Here is a 16,667-nt window from a genome sequence, read left to right as displayed (position 1 = left end):
AGCTCCGGCATGAGCGGCAAGTTCGCGGGTAGCTGGGGGACTAGGAAAGTGGGGCTGGACACGGGAAGAGACACGGAGCGGGCCCGCGCGAGGGTGGAGGAAGACGGATGAGATCAGAAGGCGGATCCGCTGGCGAGCGAGAGCAAGGGCTGCCCGGCGGCGAGCTCAGAGGCCGCGGGTTCGCTGGGGGCTCCCGAGCCGCGCTCCTCGCTGCCTTTCACAGGCCCTTGGACACCACCTGATGGGGCGGCCTGTCCGCGGGCCCCTCGCCGCACGGGGCGTGCCGGAGCGCGGATCAGCCCTGGGCCTCCTCCGGCCGCCTGCCCGGCGCTCCCCAGAGACCCGGCCCCCGCCCGGGCCCGGAGCGCCGCGCCCCCAGCCCTGCGCACGCTTACCCGCGAGCGGCAGCGCAGGCGGCCCCACGGCTGAGGCCTGCGGGCGGCCCCCCCTCACTCAGTGCGAGCTTCGCGTTACCCCGACAACGGCGAAGCCCTGGCCACAGAAAGCGCCGAACCCGCCCGCCGGGCATGGGGCTGGCCCTTTAAATCCATGAGTTGGGGAGGGCGTGCTCCGCGACGCCCCGCCCCTCTGGAGGCTCGTGCGGCTCCCCGCGCGGCGGGGGCCCTGAGCAGCGCGCGCGGCTCTCTCGGGACTGGACAGAGGATCCCCAGAGCAGGCTGCCCCGCCGAGCTGAGTCCTGGGGCAGGGGCCCGAGAGCCCAGCGGGTCCGGGCTGCAGAGGAAGGCGGTGAAGGACTGGTGCACAGTCCCAGGAGCAGATGCTCCTGGCTAGAACAAGGAGTCCAGTGGCACCTTATAGACTAACAGGTAATGGGCAGAAGCTTTGGTGAGCAAAGACCCACCTGTCAGATGCATCTTTGCCCAGGAAAGCATCTGCTCCCATACATCTGTTAGGCTATAAGGTGCCACAGGACTCCTGGTTCTTGCAGATTCAGACTAACATGGCTACCTCTCTGATGCTTATTGGATAGTTAGTCAACTAATTGACTAGTTGATTCCCCCTTGCTGCCTCTATCAGATAAGAGGCAGCAAGGGAAGGGGGACTTCAAAGGGGCAGGGCCACACAGCTGATCCCACAGTGGACCTTGAGGTCAGCTGGGGACTCCCTAGCTGATTGTGGGGTTCTGCTGAAATGCCAGTGGGTGCCTAGGATCAGCTCGGGAGTCCCCAGCTGACCCCAGCTCTGTGTGGCATTTCAAATTGACAGCGCAGCATGGAGCCTGGGTCAGTGAGTCCTGCTGGCCCTGGGCTACACAGGATGTACATTTCAAGAGATGTACATTTCAGAGGAGGAATGCGGAAGTACCTATTGACTAGTCAAGTAGTCAACCAATATTTAACATCCTTGCTGTGGAGCAGAGTGCACTACAGGTCGTGCCTCCTGGGGGGGCCCCCAAAGAGGGATGGGGAGGGAGGCTGGTGGATGGGACAGACACCAAAGGGATGGCCTCTCTGGCTCTGATGCCTCAAGGACTCACTTGTAAGGAAATTCGGTTTTAAAGCATGGTGTTAGCCACTTAATCTAAAGTTATGAACTTCAAAAAGTCATAAGTGCGAAAGCCTGACTTAGGCCCTAAATCTACAAATAACTCCATGTAAGCAGATTCCATTCCTCTTCACCAAAAGAGACCAATTTCTCCTCCATTAGTCTTCCAATTTATTACTTCTCATTTTTGTGTTAAAATTATATATATATATATATATATTTATTTTGAGAGAGAGAGAGAGAGAGAGAGAGAGAGACTATTACATCAGTAAACAAATGGATTGTAAAAACAAGGAGAAAAAAGATTTTAGGAACAAAAAACTGGAAAAATATCATTGAACCCCCTTTTTTCTCATCATGTGTGTGACAGGTTTGTCCACTGGGAACCCCTTGAGACTCACCTGATGTGCTGAAATACCACAGAGACCACCTTCTTGCCCTCAGGGGCGCCCTTCAACTCTGTCGTGCTGAGCCAGGTTCTAAAGGCTCTCCAGCACTGACACAGAAATAAGGTGTCAGTCTTCTGCATTATAATACAGATGCGGAGATCAGGTCAGGGAAGGTTCAGCTAACATGACTTGCCTCAGCACCCATTTTCCCTGTAAATTATGTGCTTGTGCAACCGCTCTGAAGAGATTCAGATGCCACCCACCTGATTAACACAGCACCCACAGCTGGGTTTTTTGTTTCTAATGTCAATGCACATTAGCACGTCTCCATGGACATAAAACAATTTATTCTGCACACACATGGAAGAGACTAGAGGGAACATTGCTTAGCATCTGGCACAGCCTCGATAGGATCTGAACCTCAGAAAAATCCATTATACCCTGTATAATATTTTATACAGGGTAACCTCGTTATTTGCCCTCATTATCAGAGTAAAAAGAGAAATGCACAGCTACTTGTGCCCTCCCAGGTAACAATTATGTACACTGGATTTAATAAACAAAAGTGATTTTATTAAATATAAAAGGTAGGATTTAAGTGATCATAAGAGATAGCAGACAGAACAAAGTAGGTTGCTAATAAAACAACATGCAACCTAAGCTTAATACACTAAAGAAACTTGTTTCATATAACATCTCACCCTCAATTACTTCTTTCACAGATTGGAAAGCTTTCCAGTCTGGGCCCAATTCCTCTCCCAGTTTAGTCTTAGATGTATCTGCAGTCATGTTGGGTGGGATGGCCATGGAGATCTGACAACTTAGATTACCTTACTCCTCACACTTAAACAAGATTTGTATAAGGCAGTAGTCCATTATTTCAGTTTGATGTCCACCCTCTCCCAGCTACTCATGGAATAGTGCAGGATTTAAGCAGGATTCCGGTATCAAATGACATGGTCACCTGTCTGCATGTCTCTTCACAGTCTGACGCACCCATCCACAGGAAGGCCAGACTTCATAATCTCTTTCTTATTGTGCTATTATAGCCCTGAAGTACCATTAATGGTCCTCACTTAGCCTGACTACATTCATAACACAGGTTTATACTCCATATTCCTAATTTGATCTACAAAGAGGATATATGCATACAAATGGGAAATCATATGCAGTAGATTATAGCTTTTCCAATGAGTTATTTTGCATAATGCACATTCCTGTTACGTCATTCATAAGCAAAGTTTCATAAAGCATATATTCTGTCACACCATAAATAATCTGAAACTACTTCTACCATAGTTAGTATCTCTATGAAAGACAAAGAGCTGCAGTTATAATGCCCACCTCATAACAGCAGTTGAGATGGATTGGGCCACAATGGCCACAAAGTCCAAAGAAACTGGAGTGTAAGTTTTGCAACCATAATAGAGCTGTTCATCCCAATTAATGCCTGAAATTAACTGAAAACAATGAGCATGTTAATTGCATATCTGTGCAGTGAGGGAGGCAGCAGCAGTGGTCCCAGCAAAGAGCTCCAGATGTGGTAGAGGGCTTGGGTAGTGGGTGAATGACTGGCTCAAAGAAGCTAGCTTTTTGACCCCCACCCACTCTACCCAAGGCCCTACCCCCTTCCACTCGAGGCCCGACCTCTGCCTAAGGTACGGCACTTTCCAGGCACACCAGATCCCAGCTCACTTAAGTTGGTCCAGTCATTTCAAGTCTATCATGGTAGAAAAGTCAAGATTGGTATTGACATCCTTTCTCCTGCATGACATTGACAACTAGGGAATGGAAGGTGGTGAGTAAATTCTTTTGCATGAACTTAAAATTTTTGTCCACTTACTTCCAAGTCAGTGGAATAGATGCTGGGATCTGCCAGACTGTTTTTGCAGAATCAAATAGGGCCTCCTTTATAGGGAAGGCTATTTAGAGGAGGAGGATGTGTGCAGGATGTTTAGCAGTTTTTTTTGTTGGTCCATTACCTCCTTTAAAGGAAACTGAAGAGGGTCCGCAATCATGTGAAATAATTCTTAAAAATTACCCTAGGTCCTGTTTTGTCCAGGACAGTTTCCTTTTGTAAGTCCTGGCATAGATATCCTGACTTTTGGTGAAAATGGTCATTGTCCTGTTTGCTTTTGTTAACTGCAAGCTGCTCTGATCAGACATGAAGCACTGGGAAATAAGGCTTAGGCCGTGAGGCCTGTGTGGTGCAGGGCTCATACAGTCAGTTGAGGACAACTTGGGGCTTGGACCGTCAGCCTAGGGTGGTTTTGGGGAATCAGACTGTCAAGTCCCAACCCCAGTCCAGAGTTACTCATAGCTCAGAGGAGCAGCAACATCAGTGGGCTTGGGGCAGGCAAAGTGGGAAGGGAAGGGGGCTCAGGCAAGCAGTGAAGCCAGGCAGCTCAGACTAGCCTACATGGTGTCCTGATCTTACTTTGGTAAACATGGTCCCCCTACTGAAGTAGTCGGCTGCAGTAGGAGATGGAGGAATGATAGCTTCATCAGGAGAGGAAGAGGAGAAGTGGAGGAATGCCCTCCTCCTGCTCTTCCTCTTCCTCCAGTATGAGGAGAGGCTCAGCCTGCAGTGGACAAGAGGCCAATGAAAAAGGTGATGGAAATGGCCTTCAGCTCTGGTCTGTGGGAACAGTTCCCCCAAACTGTGCTCTGCCTGTATATATGGCCTAAGCATCCCAATATGGCCAGTACTGAGAGAGCAGCACAAGGTGTTACATCCACAGCGGTTCATACCAGGATCCTAGCGTAGCAGTGGATTGCATGCAGTGTATAAAAGAGGATTTGTGTGGTTGTCTCAGATGAGAGGCCAGAATTGAGTATTCCTCATCCACATCACTAGGGAAAGGAAAGAGTGATGTGATTCTCGTGAGGAGGATGACAGTGGGGGTATAGTTGTGTCCAAGGAATGGGGATTTGGATACCTCATAATGGCATTTAAAACAGCATTTATTATTTGTTGCAGCTAGTGCAGAATTGAAAAAACTTATTGTGCTTGGCATGCATGTCTACTACTCAGAAGTGTTTGGAATTACAATCATAACTAGTGTGCACCTGTTCTTTCTAATACTTACCTACCTAGCTTTAACAATGAGTGACAAACCCAGGCCATATAAAAAGAAAGCAAAGGCTTACAACTTCCATTCAGAATGGGAAAGTGAATTTGTCTACAACAGTGAAAATAAGAGTGTGTCTTCTATGTCAGAGCATGTCTACCCTGGAGAGTTATTTCAAAATAATTCCCTTTATTTAGAAATAACAAGGTAAGCATTCACACTACCAAGCCTGTTATTTCGAAATAATGGGCTTGTTATTTTGAAATAGCTATTTCAAAATAAGCTTTTTCCTCTTCACAAGCAGGAGTTATTTCAAAATAACTTATTTTGAAATAACCTGATAGTGTGGACATAGCCTCACAGAAGTAGATCAATAATTAAAAAGAGAAATTTAGAAAACCACAAAACAATGCAAATAGCAAATTCAAGGACAGTTTCACCTTGCATAGCATGCGCTGTACAAAGCTGAAGGCCATTTTGAAAGCTCAACGGAAATTTTTTACTAAACCACCAGTAAAAGGGAAAGCCTCTACTAAAGCATCGTTCCATGTTTACCATCTGCTGGCAAAACACAAAAAAGTTTATGGATGGAGAAGTGTTTAAAGAAGCAATGATACCAAACTCCATATTTAAAGACTTTAAAAACAAAGAGGAAATAATGACGGCAATCCAGAGCGTATCATTTGATGCTTCCATGAGTGGAAGCTTTTGTCCAAAGCTATCTTTTAGCAACTATAGCAGCATTTGAATGCCTGTGAATGCTTGTCTCTGCAGTTCCATGAATCAGTCAACATGAATGACACAGCCCAATTTTGTTAACATGATTTTTAAGGATGCAACAACTGAAGAGGACCATCTGACTCCTTTTGGCCCTTTGTAACAGGCTTGAGACTCACTGCCATGGTGCTTCCTGTTGGTCACACTGGAAATTAGCTCTGTCCTTCTGGCTGGAGTCTCACCCATTGTCACTCTGTGCTCTGCTCTGGACCCTCATTGCTCCCCAGATCCCAGTGTCCTCTTCAGGACGCTGCCCTCTGGCAGTGCTTAACACTCTGGTTTCTCACGCCCCTTCTGAGGGTATCAGCCATCTTCAGTCTCACCTGCCACTGCGGCCCCAATTTAGCCCCTCGCCTCAGGGGCAAGCCACTTTCCTTTAACTGCCTTATGTTCGTTGGGTGTAATCAGGCCTGCCTCAGCAAGCTGCCCTATGATTGACTCCTTCTAAGAGCCCTTTCCTCATTGGCTGATGCTTTGCACAGGCTCCCTCCAGCCTGCTTTACCCCCTTCTGGCCAGAGTGGGGCAGCTGCCCTACTACACCCCTTGAAGAGCGAAAAAGAGATGAAGATATCTACAACAAATTCAAAAAGTACATGCTTGAAAGAGTCATTCCAGACATGAAACTTGTTTCAATCATAATAGATGGTGTGCCTGCCTTGCTTGGCACAAATGCGGGCTTTGTTGCATTTTGCAGAAATAATCCAGATTTTCCTTCACTTGTGAATTGCCACTATAATTCACTAGCAAGTAAAGTTATAAACTTCTCACATGTAATGTAAAATTGTTGTCAGAATTGTAAACTTAATTTGAGCAAGAGCTCTCTAGAACTGCTTGTTTAATTCATTACTTGATGAAGTGGATGCTACTTTTACAGTGAGCTGCACCTCCATGTGGATGTGAGGTAGTTAAGCAGGGAGAAAACCCAGCAAAGAGTTTTGGACTTAATGCCCGAAATCACCACTTTTCTAAAGTCAAGGAACAAAGTAAGAAATGCGCTGTCAAATGATGCATGGCTGCTAGACTTTGGGTTTCTTATAAACATAATGTCCAAATTGAATGAGCTGAACTGTCAACTTCAGAGAAAGGATAGAGACTTATCACACATGATCAGTGCAGTGAATGCATTCAAATTGAAACTGATTCTGTGGTCCTCCTAGTTAAAGGAAAAAATGCAGCACTTTCTGGCTACGTCTAGACCAGCATGATTTTCCGGAAATGCTTTTAACGGAAAACTTTTCCGTTAAAAGCATTTTCGGAAAAGAGCGTCTAGATTGGCACGGACGCTTTTCCGCAAAAACATTTTTTGCGGAAAAGTGTCCGTGGCCAATCTAGACGCGCTTTTCCGCAAAAAAGCCCCGATTGCCATTTTCGCGATCGGGGCTTTTTTGCGCAAAACAAATCTCAGCTGTCTACACTGGCCCTTTTGTGCAAAAGTTTTGCGCAAAAGGGACTTTTGCCCGAACCGGAGCAGCATAGCATTTCCGCAAAAAGCACTGATTTCTTACAGTAGGAAGTCAGTGCTTTTGCAGAAATTCAAGCAGCCAGTGTAGACAGCTGGCAAGTTTTTCCGGAAAAGCGGCTGATTTTCTGGAAAAACTGGCCAGTCTAGACACAGCCCCTGAGTCTGGAGAAAATACAACTGGCCAAATTAGCAGGGGAATTCAACAAGCAACTTCAAGAATTAGATGTCCTGGAGCCAACTGTCATGGTTATTTCAGATCCGGGTTCTTTCCAGCAGGCATTGGTAGGTTGGCTGTGACATTCCATGAGGTGCTTGATTTACAAAGTAGTGGAACAGACACGGAGATAATTACCATGCCGAGATATTGAGCTGAAAATGATATCATGGGACAGTAATTTTAGGGGACTCAAACCAAGATAAGTGCCGCCTTCTATTGTCCTCTGTTTTAAAAGTAATGTATTGGTTCCATGTATCTGTGTGAGAAGGCATTCCTAAATGAAGATGATCAAATCCAAGTAATCACACTCACCTCAGATACTCATCTACAGGACTGTATCCAACTAGCTATTTCAAATTACAACCCAAATTTCAAAACACAGGCAGATAGTGTGCAGTCACAAGTATCAGACAGACTTAGTAAGTAGGGAAAATATATAATTATGTATGCTAAGCACTTGATCTCAGCTTTATATAACTAACTGTTGTTTCTACATTTTCTTTAAGGTAGGTCATGAATTGCACTTAAATTTGAAAAAGTGATCATGTGCTTACAAAGGTTGGAGACCACTGATATACAGGGTTTACAGTTTAGTTCAATTTCTCTCAGCACTTCCACTATAAAAATTGTTCCAGTACTCCTGGGTGTGAGACTTGCTCAGTGACAAGGACATCAGTTCTGAAGACGTACTCAGTGCTCAAGACATAGTTGGTGCTGAGGATTGACTATGTGCCTAAATGGACATTGGCACCACAGTTTTTGTCAGTGCTATGATGACTGAAGTAGGTCTGATTGGCATGGCTGGCACTGGCATCTTGGTCTTTAGCGCCGAAAGACAGTTGCAAAGAAATTATGGAAACTTCCCATTGATGCCAAATGTTTCTGCCTGGGTTAAGAGACAGGTTTAGGACCTGATGGAGGCTTGGTTTTCACAGCAAAAAGGGTTTGTTTTTATATCAAAATACTTATGTAAAACAGCTTTTTTATAAAAACAAAGCCCGATAGTACATTTCCCGTCCCTGAGGGACAACAGGCAGTTCTGGGAATTGGGGTCTGCTCCAAACCATGCTTCTTTCTTTCTTCTTAAGAGAAAAAAGCTTGCACTCCAAAGCCTGCTAGCTCTCATATACAATGGCTCACACTGCATGAGCTGCTTCCAAAGGAAATAATTAGAGGATAACAATGAATTGGAACATAACTTGTTCTAAACAGTATGGCCCTTTCACATTTACCAAATATTCTCATTTCATAGCAGAAAGGGTAGTTACAGAGATAAAAATGGAATGGTGGCAGGTGGGTACATAACATCAATGGCAAATATGGGCGGGGGGAGCATGAGAGGGAATGCCATGGGTGGGACAGGCACAGGGGTGACCAGTAGCTGGCAGGACCAACAGTGCTGAGCATCTGTAGGGACTAGCCCCTCACACCCACTGGCAGTGGCAGGGGAAGTGGGGCAATGTGGCCCCAGCTTAGTCTACTCTCCCATTGTGTCACTCAATGGAGGGGGTGGGACCACACCCCTCACTCACCCACAGGAAGGTAACATCCTAAGGCAAGTCAAAGGAAGCTGAATTAGCAACTAAGAAAGATAGACATCTAGTTTACACAAGAAAAGAGGGCCTATATCATTTTTTAAAAACTGGAGACACACCATAGTGTTAGGCAGTAATCACCAAGAGTGAGGCCCGATACAAATATTAGTTTTCCTAATATTATAACATCTTTTGTCAAAGCACTTTACAAAGGGAAGCAAGTATCTTTACACAGAGGTGAAGTGACTTGCTAAAGGCTGCACCGCAGGCTATGAAGTCTCATGATTCCTCATCCTGTGTTCTATTCATTAGACCACACTACCTTTCTGCTGAGAGAAACAAGCAAAGCAGTGGAGTCAGGGGCGGCCCATGAGAACAGGCCGACTCAGCCGTCGCCTAGTGCGCCATTTTCAATAGGGCACCCCATGATGACGTTATGCCATTGACGGCCGTGCAGACGCCGATCGCACGTTCTGCCTGGGGCACCAGCTGCCGCAGCCCGCTTTGAGCCACCCCTGAATAGAGTGTATGAATGAACGCTCACTTAAAAGGGATCAGTGACTATAAGGCCTGGCTGTACTATATGTCCTACCTGTACCATATGTCTCTTTGCTACCAGCATCCATTTTCAGTATTGATCAGTTAAACACATAAGGAATTGCTATGCTATTCTGCTCAGGACACTGAGAACCACAAGCCACTGTGTTATCCTCCTTCCCCTGCCTCAGCAAGGCAAAGCTTTGCTGGGGCTTAAAATGACACACCTGTTTGTCTGCCTCACCAACAAACTCCTTGCCAATCTTAACTGTACCTTTCAGGTAAACATTAATGAACCTAATTCCCAAGGTCCACAGAGATCTCTGCAGTGTCCCATTCATCTCACAACACTCACAGAAATTAAATTTGTTGTCTCCAAAGAAATAATGCACATGCCAGCCTGTTAGGCTGAAAACTCACTGTTTACTTAAAAGTAAGAGCACTGAGATGATTTATACTAAAACAAATGTAGACTCCCTTTATTATAGGCGCCTCTGACTTTTACAGCTGTAAAAATGCTTTGCCCACGAAAGCTCATACCACCATCTACATGTTTTGTTAATCTATAAAGTGCTACCAGACCATTTGTTGTTTTTTTCTGACTTTTACTGGGAGGATCCTTGCTGCTGCCATCTAGTCCTAGAGACTACAACTCCCCTGATGCCTTGGGAAAAAGGAGGGAAACTGTTGCTCTTTCAGGCAGAGGAAAGAGAGAGTTGGTGGGCTCCAACCTGGAGAGAAAAACCACACTGCTGGTATATAGAATTTTTGCATTCCAGGAGCTGCTGCTGAGAGCCTGCTGGGGCTTTGATCTAGCAGGCTGCTTCAGAGGTTGTTGGTGATTGTCCCTGAAAGGGAGAGACTCTGGCTGTGCCTGTGACGAACCTGCATAGAAATAACCAGTGTTTTTTTTGTGACAGTACACACCAGTACTCTGGGAGCACTCTTTCCGGATGGAAGTCTGCTCGGGACATGCAGCAATTAAAGGGGCCGCGACCACATTTCGGCCCCAGTGCTTTTTTTTTTTTTTTTTTTTTGCTTGACAGATTTTTCCCAGTTTTTGTTTGTTTGTTTTGCTCAACAATTTTGCCATCTGGCAACCATAGTACCAGTACTTTAAAAAAAAAAAAAAAAAAACAGCACTGGAAATAACAATAAGTAACTGTGGCTGGTTAGGAAAGCGCTGCCTGGGATGGAACACAGAAGACAGACTGACTCTGGGTCTGAAGAGAGGCAGAGTGATCTGCCCAGTGAACCAGAGCTCTTGGCATTTGGTGGGGCCAGCTCCAGTGTCAGAGGTATTTTGCAGTTGTTGCCTGCCTGGACTGACACACACACAACCTGCACAGTGCTCTACTTCAGCTGCAGCCCTTCAAGCGTGCCCACACATGCACATAGGACTCTTGAGATCCAGAGAAGTGCACACTTTGGGGTGGGATACATGGTTGTGGTGGTGTAAATGCCGATTAGACAAGTTTCATTTATTTCTGCGCATTTTGTTAAATGATTTTATTCAATTTTAGTCTGTTAAACCCTGTTTCTTTGTGGATGACACTAAGCTGGGGGAAAGGTAGATACACTGGAGGGCAGGAATAGGCTCCAGATGACCTAGACAAATTGGAGGATTGGGTCAAAAGAAATCTGATTAGGTTCAACAAGGACAAGTGTAGAGTCCTGCACTTGGGATGAAAGAATCCCAAGGATTGTTACAGTCTGGGGGCTGACTGGCTTAATAGCCGTTCAGCTGAAAAAGAAATGAGGATTAGAGTGGATGAGAAGCTGGATATGAGTCAACAGTGTGTCCTTGTAGCCAAGAAGGCTAATGGCATAGTAGGATGCATTAGGAGCATTTCCAGCAGATCTAGAAAAGTGATTATTCCCCTTTATTCGGCATTGGTGAGGCCACATCTGGAGTATTGCATTCAGTTATGGGCCCCCCACTATGCAAAGGATGTAGACACATTGGAGAGGGTGCAGCGGAGGGCAACCCAAATGATCAGAGGGACTGGAGCACATGACCTACATGGAGAGGCTGAGGAGTCTGGGCTTGTATTTACTCTACAAAAGAGAAGAGTGAGGGGGGATTTGATAGAAGCCTTCAACTTCCTGAAGGGAGGTTCCAAAGAGGATGGAGAGAAGCTATTCTCAATAGTGACTGAAATGCAGCCGTGTTAGTCTGGTGTAGCTGAAACAAAATACAGGACTATGCAGCACTTTAAAGACTAACAAGATGGTTTATTAGATGATGAGCTTTCGTGGGCCAGACCCACTTCCTCAGATCAAATAGTGGAAGAAAATAGTCACAACCATATATACCGAAGGATACAATTTAAAAAAATGAACACATATGAAAAAGGACAAATCACAAGTTCTCAATAATGATGGATAGCAGAACAAGGAGCAATGGTCTCAAATTACAGTGGGGGAGGTCTAGGCTGGACATCAGGAAAATCTATTTCACCAGGAGGATGGTGAAGTAATGGAATGGGTTACCCACAGAGGAGGTGAAATCTTCATCCCTAGAGGTTTTTAAGTCCCGGTTTGACAAAGCCCTGGCTGGACTGATTTAGTTGGGATTGGTCCTGCTTTGGGCAAGGGGCTGGACTCTATGACCTCTTGAGGTCTCTTCCAGCCTTAGGATTCTATTATTCTTTAAGAGCTTAAGTTGTCAGGTAAAGGTGTGTCAATTCTAATTTAATCAATTAGATAAATGCATATTATTTATAATTGTTGTTTTGGAGTTAGATCCATATTATTACTGGAATAAGTTTATTCATGGAAGCTCCCATGGCACACCATTAAGTGTGTACAGGGGCCAGCCAGGTAGAGGCACTGCTATTTTATACTCCTGGGCTGTGTCTACACTGGGCCACTTATTCCGGAAAATCAGCCGCTTTTCCGGAATAAGCTGCGAGCTGTCTACACTGGCCCTTGAATTTCCGGAAAAGCAACGATGCTCTACTGTACAAAATCAGCCACTATTCCGGAAAAACTATTCTACTCCCGCTCAGGCATAAGTCCTTATTCTGGAACACTGTTCCGGAAAAGGGCCAGTGTAGACAGCCCAGTTGTCTTTTCCGGAAAAAAGCCCCGATTGCGAAAATGGCGATCGGGGCTCTTTTCCAGAAAAGCGCGTCTACATTGGCCACAGACGCTTTTACGGAAAAAGGGCTTTTCCGGAAAAGCAGCCTGCCAATGTAGATGCTCCTTTTCCAGAAAAACTGAAAACGGAATAGTATTCCGTTTTAAGCATTTCTGGAAATTCATGCCAGTGTAGACACAGCCCTTTAGAACAGTGGTCTCCAACCTTTTTACACCCAAGATCACTTTTTCCAACCTCCGGGGCGAGAAAAGTTGCTCCCGGTGTCCCTGGTCTGCTGGAGACGGTCCCCAGCAGACCAGGGACACCGGGAGCAAAGCCGCAGCGGGACCATCTCCAGCAGACCAGGGACACCGGGAGCAAAGCCGCAGCAGCGGCGGGGTGCCGCGCCTCTGAGGCTTTGCCAGAGCAAAGCCTCAGAGGCGCGGCACCCCGCCGCCGCGGCTTTGCTCCCGGTGTCCCTGGTGTGCTGGGGGGGGGGGCGCAGCTAGTGCACCCCCCCCCCAGCAGACCAGGCTTTTGTTGTGGACCCTGGGGTAGAGCAGCTGGGGTGCTGCCAGGTTGGTCCTGCAGGGACCTACCTGGCAGCCCAGCTGTTCTGTCCCAGGCTCGAGATTCAGCCGCTGTTGAAACTGATCAGTGGCTGATTCCAGGAAGCTGGGGGCAAAGCAATTCTGCCTCCAGCTTCCTGTTGTCAGCCCCTGGTCAGTTTCAGCAGCAGCGGCTGAATCTGGAGCCAGTTCCGACTTACATACAAATTCAACTTAAGAACAAACCTATAGTCCCTATCTTGTATGTAACCCGGGGACTGCCTGTACATATTCCACAGGCAACTAATCCATTTGCCTGAGGATATCTGGCACTGGTGTCTCATGATGAAAGTTGTACATTTTTGCAAAGTACAGAGATGTCTTATTCTTCAACTGTAGCCTCTTGTAAGTTATTACTGCTCTTGGAATTGCACAATGTGCAAATACATATTTAATGGGCCTGACAACTGCTTTGGTATCTTCATCTGTGTCTGCTTTTGGGAAATGAGGTAAAGCAATCCATTATAAGAAGGCGCTGTCTTCTCTGGCTGAACATGCCAATTCAAACTTTACTCCATAGAATTGCAAGTTACTTGTACAGTATCACTGGATCTTTCTGCTGCAACTCTCTGTATTTTTGACACATTCCACACCTGCTAAGCATTTATTCAATGTCACTACTTGTGTGTCCACAATATATCTTCTCTTGCTCCCCTTTTTGATTTGGTCATTCCCAGATAGCCTGCATGTACTTAATTCAATATATTCTTTCCCATCACTGTGGGAACCACAATCTGTGATACCTTCAGGAACGTTCCCGAGATCACTGACAGCTGACATTTACAATGAGAGTATGTGGCAGCCACTCTTTGGGCTGGAGCAAAGAGGGGCAGTTGCTTGACCAGCTGGAGTGTGGCCCAGCCTCAACAGGCTGATTGCCATGGCCAGCTGGCCAGGCAACTGCCCCTCTTTGATCCAGCCCAGCTGGCCGGGATGTTCAGCCCTCTGATGCTGCCCCAGCAGATCCCTCCAAGCCACCACCTTCTGTTGAATGGGTACTGCTACACAAAAGAGGAGGGCAGATCTAAAACGTATTGTGCACAGCCGCACAGGCACACAGTGCAGAGGGAACTTAAGACTAACCTATGGAAATGCCGCGACTGACCATCAGATTGTGCTCTACCAGTTAGTGACCAGGGCTTTAGAAACAAGGGACTGTAGCAAAGGGGTGAATAGGGGAACCCCAACTATCCACTGGGATACTCAGGATCTCATTTAATGATAAAAATATCAAGCACACAGGCATTTATGTGCCTGCAGAGGCATAGTGAGGGTGTTATGCGCCCGGGGACAAAGGAAAAATTTGCACCCCCCTGCTGCCATGTGGCACGGCTCCAAACCTGGTGCACAGCTGAGGGGAACTTCTACCGCATCTTCCCCTACCCCCTACAGTTTGGGGCCGGGCTCCTGCATGCACTAACCCTCCAGTTGAGATGGAGGAGGGTTGGGCTTGGAGCAGGGTTGGGCTTGGAGCAGAGAGGCAGGGAGGAGGCTCCAGCTGCCTGTGGCAGGCGGAGTAGGAGCACGTGAGCTGAAGGGATAATGGAGGGAGCAGAATGGGATTAAACTGGAGCCTCACTAGCATGGTGCCCAAGGGCAATTGACCTCTCCAGCCCCCTCGCTATGCCACTGCCCATCCTCCTGCAGATCTATCATCTTATGCATGTGCAAGATCTGTGAGAGCCATCCCATGAATCTGCAGTTAGTGTCTGTGGCACCGGTTTCTGGGTGGTGTCTCAATGCTGCCACATTCACCTCCAAAGAAGGGGCTTCCCAAAGCAGGCCCTTGCTGCTGACCCCCAAGGCATCCACAGATCCAGTCTCCTTTCAATGGGCCTACTGATCTTGTATCTGGCTTCCACCTCCTCTCCAAACTTTGCAACTGCCCAGAGGTGCTCACCTTCCGCCTTATACATTCCCACTTAATTCACCCCACAGGGACAGTCTCTGCCTCACTTGTCCTAGGGACTATTCTACCAAGACTTAATACAAAGTTTCCATGTAAAAGGACTCAATACAAAGCTAAAAACTTCAATGAGAGAATGATTAATACAGAGAAGTGTCTACATCTGCTGCAGGGAGACACCTCTGCCTGCCTCCACCCCTCTTCCCCCACAGTCTACAGCCCCATTGCAAAGCGGGGGAGGGGAAGAAAAGAGACAGAGGTCCATCCAATGGGACTGAAGCAGTCATGAGCAAGCCATGCCCAGGAGCCATTCTCCTGTCCATTGCTGGTGCTGTGTTGCTTCAGACACACTGAAATGCGGTCACCTCTAGGGTGGGCTAGACAGCTGTTTAACACCTGCACAAGGTTTCAGGCAGGGGGCAGTGCGAGCTGCCTTCCTGCAGAGCCCCCATCAGAACTACTGTGCCCTCCTGGCTTAGAAAAAGAATAAACAGGAGGATTGGAACTTATCCCGCCCAGTCTCATGTCCCCTAGGGAGGGAATGAGCCATCTACATTAGTCCCCAGCTGGAGTATCATGTCTAGTTCTGGACGCCACATTTCAGGAAACATGGGGAAACTGGAGAAAGTCCAGAGAAGATCAACACAAATGTTGAACGGTCTAGAGAACATGAGCTACGAGGCAAAGCTGAAGGAACTGGCCTTGTTTACCTTGGAAAAGAGAAGACTGAAAAGGGACATGAGAGCAGCTTTCAAGTATCTAAAAGAGTATCATAAGGAGGAGGAAGAAAAATTGTTCTCCTTCGCCTCTGAGGTTAGGATGAGAAGCAATGGGCTTAAATTGCAGCAAGGGAGGTTTAGGTTGGACATTAGGAAAAACTTCCTGTCTGTCAGAGTGGTTAAACACTGGAATAAATTGCCTAGGGAGATTGCGGAATCTCCATCACTGGAGATATTTAAGACCAGGTTAGACAGACACCTGTCAGGGATGAGCTAGGGCAACTCAACTTTGGAAGCCCCAGGGGCCACACTGATACTTACAGAACATGCTGAGGGCCTCAACTTAAGTGTGGTTACATATGCAAGCAAATCTATACAAATAGCTTCTCTCACACTGACAGGCATGAATACAAAGATTAAGGCAAGACTTCACAACACACAGACCCCATTTAAGTCAGCTCTGCTGATATTAATAAAATGCAATATTTACCCGATTTCTACCCACGTGACAGCACTTTTCATGAGCAATGACAGTCCAGGAATTTAACTACTAAAACGCATATCAACAGAAGATCATTACACTGGCTACTTTTTTGTTTTGGCTCCCATTTGCCAGCCACGTGTTAATCCCCACAGAAACCCAAACTGCACCGCGGGGCGCAAACAAACTGGCCGTGGGCAGCATACCAAGTTATTAATAAATATTTTAAAATCTTTATCTTTTCTCTCTGCTGCCCTGTCTCCTCTCCTTGCTCCATCATCTTCTCACTGCCCTCAGCCCTCCTGCGACCTGCCCCCCTCCACCTCCTGTGCCCACTCCTCGAGTAGTCCCACTCTGATCATGTGAGCTACCCTTC

General features: G+C 46.8%; 1 protein-coding gene across 5 annotated transcripts in view; it reads right to left on the bottom strand.

Annotated features, from left to right (window-relative positions):
* IFT140 (intraflagellar transport 140) overlaps positions 1 to 16,667 on the bottom strand; it is a 213,456-nt gene that overhangs the window by 195,101 nt on the left and 1,688 nt on the right. The window contains exon 1 of one of the 5 annotated variants that reach the window (XM_075898988.1): positions 3,240 to 5,311. The exons of 2 other annotated variants lie outside the window; for them this stretch is intronic. Coding sequence is in view for 1 of the 3 variants with exons in the window: in XM_075898983.1 (XP_075755098.1) it covers positions 396 to 529 (134 nt within the window). In the remaining 2 variants the exon portion in view is untranslated. Of the gene's footprint in view, positions 1 to 395; positions 534 to 3,239; positions 5,312 to 16,667 lie in introns of those variants that run through there. 2 more of the 5 variants (XM_075898983.1, XM_075898984.1) reach the window with 2 other exon arrangements.

Source organism: Pelodiscus sinensis, chromosome 16 (assembly GCF_049634645.1).
Source record: "Pelodiscus sinensis isolate JC-2024 chromosome 16, ASM4963464v1, whole genome shotgun sequence".
Lineage (NCBI taxonomy): Eukaryota > Metazoa > Chordata > Testudines > Trionychidae > Pelodiscus > Pelodiscus sinensis.
Note: the sequence above shows the minus strand (reverse complement) of the source record. Positions and strands in the feature narration are given on the sequence as shown.